This window comes from Antennarius striatus, chromosome 17 (assembly GCF_040054535.1).
Source record: "Antennarius striatus isolate MH-2024 chromosome 17, ASM4005453v1, whole genome shotgun sequence".
Classification (NCBI taxonomy): domain Eukaryota; kingdom Metazoa; phylum Chordata; class Actinopteri; order Lophiiformes; family Antennariidae; genus Antennarius; species Antennarius striatus.
In genome coordinates, this window is record NC_090792.1 from 1,783,090 (window position 1) to 1,799,718 (window position 16,629).

At 41.0% G+C, this 16,629-nt stretch overlaps 3 protein-coding genes across 4 annotated transcripts; 1 reads left to right on the forward strand and 2 right to left on the reverse strand.

The window, feature by feature from the left end:
* Window positions 1-427: 427 nt before the first annotated feature.
* On the reverse strand, window positions 428-5,497 carry LOC137610884 (G-protein coupled receptor 135). 2 transcript variants are annotated; one of them, XM_068338783.1, is made up of 3 exons: window positions 5,052-5,497; window positions 4,106-4,320; window positions 428-3,742 (listed from the first exon to the last, which is right to left on the reverse strand). In XM_068338783.1, exons 2-3 carry the CDS (start codon window positions 4,213-4,215, stop codon window positions 2,401-2,403), a joined length of 1,452 nt encoding a protein of 483 aa, XP_068194884.1. In that variant the 5' UTR covers window positions 4,216-4,320; window positions 5,052-5,497; the 3' UTR covers window positions 428-2,400. The 2 variants fall into 2 exon arrangements, with proteins under 2 accessions (XP_068194884.1, XP_068194883.1); XM_068338782.1 differs by having other exon boundaries at window positions 4,106-5,497.
* A 740-nt stretch (window positions 5,498-6,237) lies between these two features.
* On the forward strand, window positions 6,238-11,535 carry jkamp (jnk1/mapk8 associated membrane protein). The gene is made up of 7 exons (XM_068339542.1): window positions 6,238-6,368; window positions 6,508-6,587; window positions 7,065-7,219; window positions 7,566-7,772; window positions 8,486-8,667; window positions 8,758-8,834; window positions 9,754-11,535. Exons 1-7 carry the CDS (start codon window positions 6,365-6,367, stop codon window positions 9,970-9,972), a joined length of 924 nt encoding a protein of 307 aa, XP_068195643.1. The 5' UTR covers window positions 6,238-6,364; the 3' UTR covers window positions 9,973-11,535.
* Window positions 11,536-11,910: 375 nt separating this feature from the next.
* Window positions 11,911-14,119, reverse strand: fam241a (family with sequence similarity 241 member A). Its single transcript, XM_068339543.1, has 2 exons — window positions 13,923-14,119; window positions 11,911-12,539 (listed from the first exon to the last, which is right to left on the reverse strand). The coding sequence occupies exons 1-2, from the start codon at window positions 14,061-14,063 to the stop codon at window positions 12,246-12,248; spliced, it is 435 nt and encodes a 144-aa protein (XP_068195644.1). The 5' UTR covers window positions 14,064-14,119; the 3' UTR covers window positions 11,911-12,245.
* Between the last annotated feature and the right edge of the window lie 2,510 nt (window positions 14,120-16,629).

Genomic DNA, 16,629 nt, shown 5'->3' on the forward strand with positions numbered 1-16,629 from the left:
TACTAGAATTATGATAGAGTTTAAGAGTATAGCACAATGAAAGGTCCTTTACAACATTAACTTTTTATTAGTCAGATAGTAATAAACTGGATTTAAATTATAATTGTGACATTATTCCTCTCTTTATTTCTAGGCACGGCTCCACAGTCCAGAGAGTCCAAATTCCCTCTGACGTTTCCTCTGAGATCAAACTGAACTCTATTTTAGCCTGAAACTCTTTCACTAAAAATGTGTTCAATTTCTCTTGAATAGTGATTTTCAACCTTTTTTGAGCCCCAGCACATTTTTTACATTCACAAAATCCTGGGGGACACCACCGACCGAAATCACACAAAATGAGACTCTAACCCAGTACATACAACACTGTCACACCTCCGTGTCGTGTAATGGTGAACAAAGATGACAACCATTGGACTTCTTAGCAAGTTTTATTCTGGCAGTAATAGTAGAAAAACACACACAAATCTCTTCCTCAACAGCTCTGAGTTTATGTGGTTGAAAACGGGAGCAATATCAAAATAGCTTTGTTGGCGAAAATGGGGAACGATAACCAGAAACTGTCCAAAGGAAGATCAGCAAAGGTCATCCTTAAACCACGGTCTTGTTTCAGTTCAATTGTGCTTCAATGTTCCAAGATCGGTGGATCGATTCCCACCCCCGCCCGCCCGGGAGCATGAGCTGACAGGGGGAGACGTCAGCTCCCCTCCCAAGCACTGACAAGGCATGCATATATACCTGTATATACTGTATGTATGCATGCAACTACTAACCTGTGTGTAGAGTGGAATCTTAATTTTCCTTCGCGGATTAATACAGTTACTACAATTTTTAAAAATTAAAGCAGCCATTGTATTTAATGGTATATTTTGCACCACTAGCTTGCGCTTTTATATCCACATGTAATTACACACATTAATTGTTCATCAGTGATACCTGTTCATGTGTCTCTGATGTGCACATCACTCAGTCTGAGGACTATTTACAGGATTTTCCGCACAAAACCTTTAATTTTCTCAAAAACTGATAGTGCACCTTAAATACGAAGAATTTTAAAATAGGCCATTTATTGAAGGTGCGCCTTATAGTGCAGTAAACTAACACTGGCTGTAGCTCCATGTGCAGACCCTAACCCTAACCCTAACTGACATCATCATCGTCCACTGATCTCAGAAACCACAAGCGTTGAAACCTTAGAGAGGCCTTTTTATTATTTTCTGTAGGATTTGATTCACACGTTAAACTGTCCACTGGTGGACGCACACACAATGTTCACAGTGGTTTCACATAAAAGCACTTCTTATTTGAACATATACCACACATGCCAAACTGCGCACATGCTCTGTGGAAGAAATCTGCCTCACAGAAGGAAAACAGTTAACAAACGTGTGATTAATAGACATGAGTTGTGCACAAGATGAGTCCTGTCTGTGGTTTTAACTTATAGCAGCAGTACGGCTGTGAGGTAGCCCTGGACATCTCTAGTCAACACACACATGGCAGAAAGAGGCTGATTGATCAAAAAGTTGAGTCATTCTCTAACAAGTTTCCTGGTGCTCAAAGAAAAGTTGGCATCATTAAGTAAAATACAGTCAGATTTGATTCAAGCCCCCATTGATAGTCAGGTAATGTTCCTTCATCTACAAATATTTCTGAAACTTTCAAGCATTGAAACATTCTAGGAAGTAAATTGAGAAGGTGGAAATTATTGTTTTATGTGTCGATGTCATTTTTTTTTAAAAACTGAAATAAAAAATAATTTAAGTCTCCAAAACCGATCTGTGATCAAACTGAGGTTGAAAGTTTTGCTTGCATGTAAAGTGTAACAATAAAAAATACCGAGGCACACATATTTCATAAGCATTCAAGTAAAGATGCAGGGACAAATCCATCTGTTCAACTCAGACTACAATATCTGGACTTCTAGACAGTTGCATTGTGGGTATTTCATGATATTTTTTTTTTTTTAAATATTCTTTGCTTTTAAAGAAAGCATCATCTTGACGTGAATAAGAATGCTTTTGTAATTCTGTTCAACAGTGAATGTATAGGAAACTGGCCATTTCTGGAAATGCCTACATCATATTTCTAATATTAATATGCTGCATTTACAAATGGAATTATATGAGGTCTTTTTTAGCAGAGGCTACTATAAATGTTCAATATAATTCAAAATGCACTAAATCCGTTCAGTTAAACCCTTCTGTCACCTCTGGATCCTTAAGGTGTGCTCCAAAATATTTCAGCAACCAACATTATTTTACTCTATATCAGGTAAACAATTAAAATACTTAAAAATATAGCATCTAAATTTCATTGAAGAACATATCAACTGAAGAAAGACATGAGCAGATAAAATGAATATTTTTATGCGCGTATTAAAAGAACATTTCCTCCAGAATGTCACAGACTGGTGTCGGCTGTTTTCATCTTCACAGCTTTGACAGAGTTGTCAAATCTTGCAATTTCAGGATGGGCGTCCCTACAGAAGAACACAGTGGGGTTCTTGCAGGCCCACATGGCCCCCTCCCCTCCCCCACCTCCCTTCTCTGGACTAGAAATGCTCTTGTTATTCATTCCTACACGATTGGCACACTGGTCCCTCGTCCTCTCTGCTTGATTCATCCGAATCTCACGGTTGTGGGATTGGCTGGTGAGGTACGCCGCGATGTTTCTGGTCCGATAGCCCTCCTCTCTGCTCCGCCCCAGGAAAATGGAGATATTAGGATTCCTTAAAGCGTAGATCAGAGGGTTTATGGCTCCGTTCGCCCACGCAAGCCAGATGGTTATCGTGTCCATCGCGGGGCTGAAAGTGTAGTCCCACACGGCCGCGATCAACCCCATCAAACAATACGGCCCCCAACATAAAATAATGAAAACGATCATGATCAGAACCGTGGTGGCCGTTCGCATTTCGCTGTAAAATCGAAGCAAGTATGCGTAAGTCGTGACCGGTCTGACTCGGATCTCGGAGAGCCGAACCGTCTTACAGATGTTATAATGACAGAAACACATGAGGGAGAAAGGAAGTAAGTAACATACAACAATCAGACAGATGCTATAAGTGGCCCCCATGTGTGAGGTGCCAGAATGGAACACGTACATACAATGGTAGAAACCTTTCTTATGGATTTCCGTAGGCGTCGGCAGCAACAGATACCAAGGTAGAGAGAAAATGATGGCCGTCAGCCAGACGGCTATCAACAGCTGGGCGGCTTTCTGACGCCCTATTTTAGCCTGAGGCTGTCTGACAATGGCGTAGTATCTATCAAAGGATATCAGCGTCATAGTCAGAGTGGAGATGATCCCGAAACAAGTGTTGAAGAAGCCGTTTGCCACGCAGAAGTGACTGTGGAACATCCAGACGCCGTCCTTACTGAAGAGCATGACGAAGGAGAACGGCAGACACAGCACGGCCGTCAGGAAGTCGGCCAACGACAGCGACATGATGAAGGCGTTGGTAACCGTTCGCAGCTGTCTGTGTTTGACGATGATGAGGATGACGGCCGAGTTGCCGAGGCTCGACAGGAGAAATATGGCGAGGAGGACGAGGGCTTGAGCTGCCACCGCGACGCCGCCGTAGACGGAGCTGCTCTCCGCCACGCCGAGAGCCGACGCGGTCGACACGCCGTGGATAGGACCGAGGTCGCTCCTTCGTTGGTCTGTGGACGATGAAAGGTTTCCTGTGGTTCCCAGTGTGGCCTCTGTGGTGGAGGTCACCATAGCAGTCACCATGGAAAGAATCCTAGAGCCAAGACAGGGGAGACGGGGATGAATTATAACGGTCAACCACGAATAACAACGATAAGATCTAATGCTGGAGACATTACAGAAAGAGGAGGTCAGCTCCTGCAAGTCTCTCTTTTCAGTCACTCTCCAGCTGCCCTCAGAAATAAAAGCATGAAATATCCTAAAAATATACGTATATCGAATAGTTTAGATTAAGGAGGATTTTATATATACACATATATAAATGTTTTTTTAAAAATGCATGAATAACACATACTTAGAATGTTGATTAATCTATGAGGAATTTTAGAGTAAAAATTTCACACACAAAAAGACCAAAGTTCTAACCCACAACCAGGTGAGTCACAGGCCGACTGACCTTACAGTATCTGAGGCAGTTCCCAGCTGGTCACCGAAGCCTTGACCTGAGCTGTCAGCTGGATGTCTGCTGCTGACGCCCTGCAGGGCTGTGCTGACCGGTGGATCCATCGATACGGCCCAGAAGCAGGACGAGAAAACTCCGTCTCAGTCAGAGCCATACAGCGATCAGTCGTTCTATGTCGGTTTCATGGACTTGGACGGTCGTTTCATCACCTCCAGTTGCATTAGCGGGAGAATGAAAGGGACAAGGAGAGTCATGCATGTCTTACAGGCTTGTCAGAATGATGAACCATACTGTTGTAACGGTTTAAAACCTTCTCATGTAAAAAAAAAAAGTGTTATAAATAACACTTAAGCATTTATGACAATATTTTATATTGTCATAAATTCTATAGAGATCTGCAGTGACAGGGTTTCATTATCTGCCCAAATATATAATATTTGAGCAGATCTGACCTCAAATAAATAATATTCAATCATTAACAAAAAAGTTTCATTATTTCCACTGGTAATTGGCGTCTATACGTTTATCACCCTTGTTGTTCAACAGCATTAAATTGTATTTATTGTAATATCACAAACGGACAGACTTATGTCGTCTGCATAGAAACACAAGGGGCAACGCCGCGCTAGAGACAAAGGAACAGATAATACACAACTAAGCAGACATGCAATTCCAGATCAAAAACGAATGAATGGATAAAATGCAGAAAAAGCTGAAATAAAAAAAACTAAAGACGTTGGGCACACATGAATGACTGGTTTTACTGGTTTTAATGCGGCGCCGCGTTTTACGCGTTGCTTTACGCATCAGGTTCTGCGGTGCGCAGGCAGCTGTTCACACACAGCTGTTAGCATCTGGTTGGTGCCAAGAAGGGCTCGAAAAACACGTTACTGTCTCGTTTACTTTTTATTTTCCTATCACAAATAGTTAAATGAGTCACCCTGAAGTTGGACCTCTGTTGAAATGCCGTGGAGACGTGGCCTCCATCCCTTTAGCTCCACAGGAGCTGCGTGTTCGCCAGATGCCCGCACACCGGAGCTCCGATCGGGGTGAATTCCGCCGTGATGTCCGGACGTTTCGCATCTAATACCGTCCAGCCACACTCGTCCATGACGGCAACGTATCTCGTATCGTTCCGGTCCAGTCGTCACCCTGAAAGCCGCCGTTATGATGCGTTCGGTCCCGCTGCTGGAGGAGACAGACGGCCGCCCCGGTGGAGACACGATCCGCGCAGTTTGCGGGACTTTGTTCCGCTATTTCCGGTGGAATCCCTTAAATGTCACCGAAAAGAACGCAGAACATCTCAGCATCTGTTTAAAGACCCCTTTTTCTCTAATTGTTCCTGTTCTGCTTCTTCTTCTTGATCTTGTTTTTCTTCTTCGTCTTCTTTTGGCTGAGCTGCTGAGCGTCTCCACAAGGGGGCGCTATGGTGTGCAGTGTGTTTAACTCTTGGATGCACAAGTTACCAATACTACCAGGGGTGTCACACTCATTGTCACTGAGAGAGTAGAGTATAACTTTATTGATCCTTTACGGGGGTTCCGTCAGGGAAATTAACAGATCAGCGTCACGGCTGTCCTCAAAGGGCCCGATGTAACTAATTAATGGAACTAAATGTTCTTCTTCTTCTTCTCCTTTCGGCTTTTCCCTTCAGGGGTCGCCACAGCGAATCAGTGTCCTCCATCTAACCCTGTCTTCTGCATCCTCTTTTTTTTCCACACCAACTACCTTCATGTCCTCTTTCACTACAATAAAGGTAACTAAATGTAACCCAATGTACTGTAAAATAAATGTAACTATTCCTTAATGTTAAATAACTCATTCATTCATTCATTCATTCATTCATAAATCCTTCTAATTTGTCAGGTTATTAAACCCACAGAACTCCATCAATCAAGGATCAAAATATCAATGAATAAAGAAAAAAATCACAGAAATATATATATGCATGTGAGTGACTATAGTGTGCTTCTAATTTCCCTTCGGGGACTACAAGAGTATATAAAATACAAAAATCTATTAAAAAATAAAAAAAGGAAAAAGAAAATGACAGGACGTTGTAGTGACTAGATAATTCCACAAGGTGGCGGTAATGCGACACAGAGGGTACAAGCGGCCATTCGGCGAAGAAGAAGAAGCGGAACCAGAAGAAGAAGAAGAAGCATTAATTCTGCGTTCCGGTTTTTGCTCCGATATAAAAATACAGTATGATGAACACAACGTGACTTTATTCACAAGATACTAGTTGACACGATGAGTAAGTGACGTCATGACGTTTGATGAGCGTTGATTCGTTGAGCAGCGCGACGGCCTCACAGTGACTCCTCGTATTTGTGTGTTCGTCATTGTTTTATTGTGTTGTGTAATTGATTTTTTTGATTTGTGATGTTGTCCAGCTGTGGCCATGACTTCCACGTGTCCCGGTCTGTACTGCGGGAGGGTTCTGATCAACGGATCCGTGGAGGGAGCCTGTGGGGTGAGTCGTGTTTCATAACAAGGCAGTCAGAGACTGCAACATCCCGCGACACCCCTGAATTCAACATTTTACTCTGACCTACACATTTTTGTGTCTCTGGCTTCCTGGAAATTTTGCTATTTGTTTTGAATGTGACGCCTTTAGTTTTGTATTTTTATCTTATCCGGTTCCTGAGATATATGTGCAAAAAAAATGTACAAAAGTTGAAATTTGACCTTGACCTAGTTTCCTCAAGGTCAAGGTCATCCTCTCATTTTCATCCCCGTTGCTGCCCGAGTAATCTGCTGTTTCTTTCATCTTTCTATCTGCAACGGTTGTGAAGATTGTTGGTGGACGGACGGACGAACACACAAACACTGATAATAACAACAGTTACATTGTGGGGGGGTTTTCCCTATTCCTACAATAGAAAGACTAAAGTGGGGCAAAAATAATTTTCTTGCTGTGTTTGTGTCTGCTATGTTTAATTCCTGCCAGGTGTGTCCCCGCGGGGAGCGGACCAACCTCCAGAAGGTGTGTGAACGCTGCACCGAGTCCCCCGAGCTTTATGACTGGCTGTATCTGGGCTTCATGGCCATGCTGCCTCTGGTGCTGCACTGGTTCTTCATCGAGTGGTACTCCGGAAAGAAGAGGTGTGTGTGTGTGTGTGTGTGTGTGTGTGTGTGTGTGTGTGTGTGTGTGTGTGTGTGTGTGTGTGTGTGTGTGTGTGTGTGTGTGTGTGTGTGTGTGTGTGTGTGTGTGTGTGCGCGCACGGGTCGCTCACTGACTGTCTGTCTGAGGAATGAACACAATAAATGGGTTGTTCAGTATAAATGGTCAGTAGATTTGGATCATCTGTGTGTAATTGTAGATTACTAATGGGATTAATTATCTCTGGGTTTATCATATAAATTAAACATAATGGGATGGGGTTCTCGGTGATGTCTGTAGGTTCCTGTAGGTTGATTTTGTGTTGTCTGTTTGTCCGTGTGCATTCAGTTCTAGTGCTCTGCTGCAACACGTCACATCCATGTTGGAGTGCAGCTCGTCTGCAGTCGTCACCCTGCTGGTCACTGAGCCAATAGGAATGCTCAGCATCCGTTCCTGTAAAGTCCAGATGTTGTCAGACTGGTACACCATGCTGTACAACCCCAGCCCCGACTACATTAACACGTTACACTGCACCCAGGAGGCCGTCTACCCACTGTGAGTGCTGGGTTTGGTGATTATACACCTGATAGTGATTAAAGTGTCTGGAATTAACAGTTAATGAAACAATGAAAACCACATGGACCCAGAAATTTGAATATGATTTCTTAATTTCAGTAACTTGATGACTAAAAGAGCTGATATCAACGCAATGATTGCAGTTCTCTTCATCACGTTGTGCTTCAACTTCTTTTTTCTTTAAAATGTAGTTATTTTGGAGCAATTTACCATTATTATACATGGCCTGGTCAAAAAAAAAGTTATCAACAAAAAAAGTCACACTCATATTTTGTTGGACTGCCTTTAGCTTTGATTACAGCCTGCATTCCCTGTGACATTGTTTGACAAGGTACTTCAATATCTACAAGATTTATTTCCATCCAGTGATGCATTATTTTTTCATCGAGATTTTGCATCGATGATGGTGGAATCTGCAAAAAAAAAAATCCAGAGCTCTGCTCAATTTGTTATAAAATATTATAATAATAATATAATACGACATGGACAAAATTCCAGAAAATGCGTCTCTGTACAGCAATCCTTGAATATCTTTTCAAAAATCACCACTGAAGTTGCGTACATAAGCAGAAAATCAATTTAATATAAATACTGTTATTTTTTTTAATTTGTGAGATTATTTATGCTCCTGTTTTGTGATTCAGTACTTTATAGTGATTTTTTTTGTATGTGTTTTCTTTATTCTTGTGAAGCTACACCATTGTGCTGATCTACTACGCGTTTTGCTTGGTGCTGATGATGCTGTTGCGCCCCCTGTTGGTGAAGAAGATCGCATGCGGTCTGGGAAAATCGGATCGCTTCAAGAGCATCTACGCTGCTCTGTATTTCTTCCCCATCCTCACTGTGCTGCAAGCCGTGGGGGGGGGGCTTCTCTGTGAGTGTTGCTAGGTTACCAGGTCCCCCAGCTTCAATGTCCGTGTTTTACTGGGGAGGTTGAAGGATGTGTTTTTTATTTTTATTTCAGACTATGCATTTCCCTACATCATACTGGTCTTGTCTCTGGTGACGCTGGCGGTTTATATGTCTGCCTCTGAGATCCAGGTAATGTCTGCTGTCTTCTGTGTGTCGGTATGTGTGTGTGTGTGTGTGTGGGTGTGGGTGTGTGTGTGTGTGTGTAGTATAGTGTGTTTGATAACGTCCGGGCTTAATGTGACGACAAAAGCTTCATTTCTCTCTTAAGTTATGTATTAAGCATATTTATATTTTTTTTATTTTATATACTAGAGTAATCCCTCGCGCATTCGCATATCAACACGCGCAACTTCACCTCATCGCGGATTTTTAGCAGTTAGTCACATGATGCAGTATGCGCAATCTATTGATTGATAGAGAAACAAATTCCTCGTCTGCTTTCAACAAACGATGGCCAATAAAACTGATTCTGATTCTGATTGGCTGACAGCATCAGGAAGTGCGCGATGTTCTGTGAGTTTCGGAATGCAGCACACTTCCGTGAGACACAAAAGTGCTTTAAACGGTCTAACAGAGTGTGGGAAAAGGTAATACAGACAGAAGGTGGTTTAATATCAGTATGGGAGGGTTCATAGATGTTTAAATTACCGTAAATAATAAAATAGTTCGTCACTGTATCGTTCTTTTTTTCGGGAGGGATCATCACTATATTACAAAAAGTCCATTGTTTCAAATAAATTTGGACAGCCTAGATATGTAATTGATGTAAGAATTTAACAAATTTATTGTGAAAAAGTTTATTTTGAAAAAACTCATTTTTTTACTTTTTTAAATTTTTTAAATTAAAAAGTATATAATTTTTTTTAAATTAAAATTTATTGTGAAAATGTAATCTATTACAATGATCTGTGTAAATATCAGCTTATACTGGATGTGATGGAAGGTTGTTGGTGGCCCAGAAACACCACAGGTAATCCTCCACAGGTGAGCGTGGTCACTGGGAAAAGCTGAGTCTAACTGAAATCCTCTGCTCACTGTTCACCATCAGACCTTCAAGAACCTGGTCGCTAAGAAGAAGCGTCTGGTCGTCCTGTTCAGCCACTGGCTCCTCCACGCGTACGGCATCATTTCCATCTCCCGGCTGGATAAGCTGGAGCAGGACCTGCCGCTGTTGGCCCTCGTGCCTGGCCCCGCCCTCTTCTACATCATCACTTCAAAGTTCACCGAGCCCAGCCGGATCCTCTCCGAGGGCAGCAACGGACACTGAGCTCAGCGCCCGGCGGCACCGACGTGGAGGACATCTGACAGCTGGAAGTTAACGGGTTATATTTATTCCAGTGAAGATAAATCTTCAGTGAGAACGAGCATCCTATTGAACAGTCTGCATCACTAGTCCACATGTTGTGTATGTATATAGATAGACATGTTTTATATGTATATAGAGAAACCAGGAAACTAGAGCAGCTGTTGGTGTCATGCTAACGTATGGCTTCAGCAGTCGCTGCATTGTGTGTATTTATCTGCTTTTTAATTGGGCATTTTTTTCATCAGTTCAGGAAATCTTTGATTTGTAATCAGTGTGGTTATTGATTAACCGTGAGGAAAATAACTGAACCCTGATCAGATCGAACAGTTAGAGGAGAATTAAATGAGGTTTCATTCACACTCCTGATGTGAATGCTGAAATGATCTCACGCTGAAGCGTCCGCTCTGCTCAGATCGATGTTGGTTTGAATCTGTGATCTGTACTGTCTCGTCAATGACTCCAAATATAAGCGAATTCTCCTGCCTACAAACTGCGTGCGTTAATTCTTTCATTTTTAAAACCAGTTTCTTCCGCTGTCGTTGGGTTTGCTGGAGCCAATCCCAGCGGACTTGGGGCGTGAGGCAGGGTACACTCCCGGTGTGACGCCAGTGCACCGCAGAACCACATATAGACAAACACACACTCACCTACGGGCAATTTGAGACCGTGGTATAGGCATTGGTGTTCAGGGAAATGTTTCATTCCATTATATATAAAATCAGTATAAACAAAAGACCCAATTCTTTCAAATATTATTAATAAAATTGAGTTTAGCTCATGAAAAGTGGGAGCAAAAGTTTTTTGCTCAGTGTATGAAGTCAGGTCTGTAAATATTGGGCTGTTGACACAATTCTCATGTATTTACCAACTTTCTGTGGGTCTTTCCAGGTCTTTGGGTGTTGCTGAGCTCATAGTGTAACCTTTCTTTTGAGAAAATAGCCTACCCCCTGTCCATGAAGTAGGTTTTTAGTTAACTGTGTCATTACTTTTGATTCCCTGGGGAAAAAAAGTAAAGCACATAAAGAGTGTTGTAATTTCTATGCTGTTCAGCTAATTTTGATGCAAAGATCCTTAAATTAAAGGTGAAAGTCCATCAGTTTATGTAACATACTGTATATATGCACAGGTGAAGTATGCATGTCTAGTGGTTGATAGAAAATGTGTGGGTTTTTAAATAATTTAAAGGATTTAGGGGCTTTTTACAAACTGGAGCAGATTAAAATTATTTTGATTAGAGTTCAAATTCGTTTGAGTTACAAGAAGTTCAACTTACAAACTCAGACACGGATCGAATTAAACCTATATCTCAAGGTACTACTCTGTATGTATGTGTGTTGGTGTATAATATGTATAATGTTTACATAGTTGTATGTGTAAAATTCTTCATGTAATGAATTATTGTGTGATTTTGTTGTTATCTGATGGAATATTCAAATTTTTGAGATGTGGAATTCCGACTGTAAGCCAAAAATCATCAAAATTTCAAGAAATAAAGGCTTGAAATATTTCACTTTGTGTAAATGAATCAATACATGGGTTTCACTTTTTTAAATGAGTAATAAAAAATATCGACCCATTTCATGTTATTCTAATCTAAAGAGATGTATCCATGTAACCAAAAGATGCCATGATACTTGCTTCAAAACTACAGTTTTCTGACATTCTCTACTACAGAATTGCATAACCTTTGTGGAAAAGTGGGGCAGCATAACAAAAATTAAGATCACTGATCCTCAGTAGAGACCCACAGTATGCCATATTAATTTACAGAATGCGTAAAATATAAAGATATTTATGGAAACAAGATTATAGATCATGGTAGACCAGTGCATCAGTATAAAGTCTGGTGCTTTAAATTTGCAGGTTACATTATTGTGCATAACAATAACACAATGTATGTTAGCTTGTTTTAAAATCAATTTAATTCTGAAGCCTGAGTTAACAAGAAATGATCATTCCTCGCAATAAAATCCTGTTCCCTGATCAATAACATTGAGTCAAGCTACCGATAGCAGCAGCAGTCATTTTACAGAGGCTGGAGGGGCTCTTGTCAGGATACTGATGAAGTGATTTCCAGCAAAAATATCTTTAAAGCATGTCCACAAACAGGCTAAGTTGCCATTGCCAGTTTAATACAGTCTCCCCTCAGCTAAAAGCACAAACCCACTGCAGATTCTGAACCAAAAATGCTGCATGAGTAGCCAAACAAACAGCCGGCGTCGCCCTGGTGATCGTTACTTTTGGATGTAGATGATGATGATGCACAGAGTTCCCACTAGTCCCAGCGCCTGGATCCCCAGGAACCAGAGCAGCAGCCAGAAGAACACAATCACTACCGGTTCCACTATCTTGTCTCCAAAGTACATCTGGCTGAAGCCCAGCCGCCGCAGACACTTGTTAAGCATCCCGAACAGAGTTCCCATCCTCTCACAGTCGTCCAACTGAGGTCGTGTGGTGGGGTCGTCCACATGGGGCCATCCTGTGCTGCCATCGCTGAGAGCCTGAGGCTTTTTCTGGTTCTCACCAACCTGTGAAGACAGATTATTATTAAGTATCTTTAATAATAATCATCTTTAATAATAACTTTTATTATTATTAATTATTAATGAGTAATCCCTCACGCATTCGTGCACCAACACCTGCGGCTTCACCTTATCGTGGATTTTTAGTTGGTAGTCACGTGATTCCGTACGTGCATTCTATTGGCTGACGACATCCGGAAGTGCGCTACGTTCCGTGAGTCTCGGACTTCCGTGAGACACAAAAGTGCTTCAAACAGTCTATCAGAGTGTTTTAAAGGTAATACAGATAGAAGGTGGTTTAATATCAGTATGGGGGGGTTCAGAAACGTTTAAATTACCGTAAATAATAGTCTGTCGCTATATCGCGGAATTTCGTTTTTGTGGGTGCTTACTGGAATGCATTAACCGCGAGTAACGAGGGATCACTGTAATAATCTTTACTATAAATAATAATTAATTATTGTTATTAATAATTATTATTATTAATATAGTATTAATATTCTGGGGGAAAAATTGGATCTTGAATAAATTATTCAATTTTAATTCTTAATGGCACTGACCATCACGGGTTAATAATCTGGGACGAGACCAGCCACCGTCAGAACTGAAGACGCCTCTTGGATGGGAGGTGAAACGTCTTCAAGAAACTTTCTTATAATACAGTGAATTGATTTAAATGACTGGGTTTACTGATGTAATGACATTTAAATGACATCAAATGGCGATTATAGATCGGAATTTAGTGAATAACAATTTACAAACAAATCAGTTTACGAAGAGTCTCTCGGAAGCAGTTGTGTTTGTAGGTTGAGGACTACCTGTACAGCAATCATGGACTCAGGATTATCTTTATTTTGCTCAACTTTGACAAACTAATGTGACCTCATTCATGCCAGAATTTTTCAGGTAAGAGTGTGTTGGGAATTTAGTAAGTGGAAAGAGCTGGAGGGATAAGGCTCGTTTTTGCAGGCCTGCTGTTTACCAGTGGTGTGCTGGGGGGAGCCACAGGCCTGCTATACTGGTTCTACTGGACAGTCACGGAGAAGCAATGCAGTCCTGTTGAACAGGACCCGCCCAGAAAATGTCTCAGCCAATCACGATACAGACACTTGTTACAAGTTACCGCCCACAACCTGTCACAGCCTGTAAGAGACGAGCTGCTGTTCACAAGTTACAACTATTAGTTAATAAGGTCAGACGTTCTCTTCGCGTTTTCCTGTTTCGTATAAAGCAGAACGTTGTATTTTTTATTATTATTATTAAATGTTAACTATACATTTAATTTTCACCACGTCGTTCAAAACCAAGAACGAAATAAGCCTAGATTGTCCCGAATCAGGTCCGCTGTGTTAGCATAAAGCTAACACAGTGGTCTCCCCCGTGCCTTACCGGATGTGGCTGGAGGTGCGGTGCGGCCGGCGGTAGCGACGCCTCCGGTATCCGCTGGTTCCGTGACCGCGACCCTTCCACATCACGTATTCGAGGAATCTGAATTTGTAAGAGATTATCGGGCAGCGTCACAGCTGACATTTTACTGCTAGTCGCAAACTTTCATGAATCAAAACACACGAATGAGGGGATCGTGGAGAACCGCCTCTTTGTCCGTCCCCGTGTTCCTATTGGCTGAAGCTTTGCTACGTAACGGTGTAAGGCCCGCCCACACACGCACAAGCATACATTATTATTTCCTCTTCGTCAGAAAGTTATTCATGCTGTTCTCGCAGAGAAACTGATTTTCAATGCTTCCTAGTTCCAGGTCTAAATGTATAATTTCAGAAAACAGTGAAAATTCACATCAGGGATTCATTGTCCATGCACTTTAACTCCAGTTTATGTAGATTTATTAAGAATCAATGATTCGCAAATATTCATTGTGGCAAGGACAGGCTTCAAAGCTCAATACGTAGACAAAAACAGATCGTGTATATGTCTTATCTGCATTTTTATTTTGATTTATTTTAAAGTAATTTGTATCAAAAGTGAACAGAGCACAACTTTTAATGGAACCATATCCCTCTTGGGTATTCCTAACAATTCCCAAGAAACTGATTTGGTTAAATTGAGAGCAAACCTTCCTGTTCAAATGATCAAAAATAAAAGAAATCTCATCACACACATCTCTTGTAGTTTTCAAGTTTGCCGATCAGTTTGGAACTGATCCTGGCTTTTGATTGGTGTGGAGTCTCGTAGACGATTAATGGATCAGGATTTCTGAAATGCTTCCCACATGTGTCACAACTGTAGGGTTTTTCACCTGTGTGGATTGTCATGAGTCTTTCCCCCTAAATCAGAAGTACTTCAGATGCTGCTGTTCTGGCCTGATGGCCTGAATGCTGCTCTCTGTGTGTCTTCCTCGCTGCACTGCGACCACAAACAATCACATTCATATTCGACTTGAATTTTTTCAGTATTTGTGACAAAAATATTGGGAGTTGAGGATCCACATCTGATAACTGTTTTTGTTGATATAAGCTATTGTTTCTCTGTCCATGTTGGCAATCCATAGTCTGTCTTGGAAATACATAAGAATATTTTATCAAAACTTAACACTGTTCCAGAAACCTAAATGTCACACTTCAAACATAACATTTAACTTGAACACTGCTTTTATCAGTGAAACAATTTTGTAAACTGAATCAAAAGCGTGCATGCTGCACTTCATGAGTTTTAGACTACAGTATAGGAATAGTTTTGACATTTTGACAGCGACCACTGGAGACTGGTCACCTGGACCAGGAGAAGTGTGAAAAATATGTATGTGACACCTACATATGTACGTTCACAATTGTATTCATTTAAAGAACTGCTAGTTGAAAGGACAGAATCTAATTGTTGGAATGGGTTTAAGTTATTTCTAACGTGCTGTTACGCACTTCTATCACTAGAGGGAGTCTCTGTCTAAGTGAGCGGTAGATGCGATCCTGGTATCTGCTTGGTTTTTCCTGATCAGTGTTAAGTTTTCTTTTCCTGCCCTTCAGATGTTATCAATCATCCAATCATTTGAGCTAATACCACAATAAACTACTGACAAAACTAAAAACTGCTGGTAGTTCTGAAATTCAAACAGCTACAGTTGGTCGTCTTGTGTTCTCTGCAATGTTCCCATACAGAAAATTGCAAACAATTCAAAGCATTTCCAACATTCAGTATCAGTGATGCCTGTCTGGTGTAAATTCTACTCGCTTGCTAAAATGGAAAGCCGCTTATAGGAACAAGAGTTTAAATTCTTTCTTTAACTTAAAATTGATTACAAGATGTGTCAACAACTGGCAAAAACAACATTCAAATTATAATAATTAACACAAACACCAGATCTGGAGTTTAACAAATCAGTTGGCGCTAAAGCCGTTCATTAAGCTTTGATCTAGCAGATCCAGACTCATTCTAGTCAGGTTCTATAATCTAGAGATCATCTACATTAGGGTACACCCCTGATGAGATGCCAGCTCATTGCAAGGCCACGTGAAAGACAGATCACTCACACTACCACTAACGGACGATTTAAAGTGAACATTTCATCTAAAGTGCATGTTTTTAGTAGTGGGACGAATCCAGAGAACCTGGAGAGAATCCAGGCAGATGTGGGGAGAACATACAGTATAAAGTTCACACAGAAGGTTAGTCCAGGTGGACTCCAACCCAAGACCTTCTTGCTGTGAGGTAACCTCATTACTGTAAAACAAGTCCTCTCAGGATAATGAAACACTGTATTCAGATTTCCAATAAGAATTCATTACTCCTTGTCACTGAAAACAGTAGAAAACTTTATCTAATTGAAGAAATTATAATTAAATTAAAATCAAAGAACTTTTAGGATCTCTATGCGCATTCATTTAAATCATTTCAAATAGTTTATCTGTGAATCCTGCATTAAAACATTATACTAATACAATCCTGCTTGTTTGCATGTGATCTTGTGAGTTTTGTCAGTCGGTGTGCAGAATAAATTTTTTCCAAAGAGCTTTCAAAGGTTGATCTTCTCACCAGTGTGTGCGTATCTGATGTGGACCGTCAATCCACCCGTGTATCTGAAATGTTTCCCACACATTTTACAGCTGTTAGGATTCACACCTGTGTGGATTCTCATGTGCTTTTT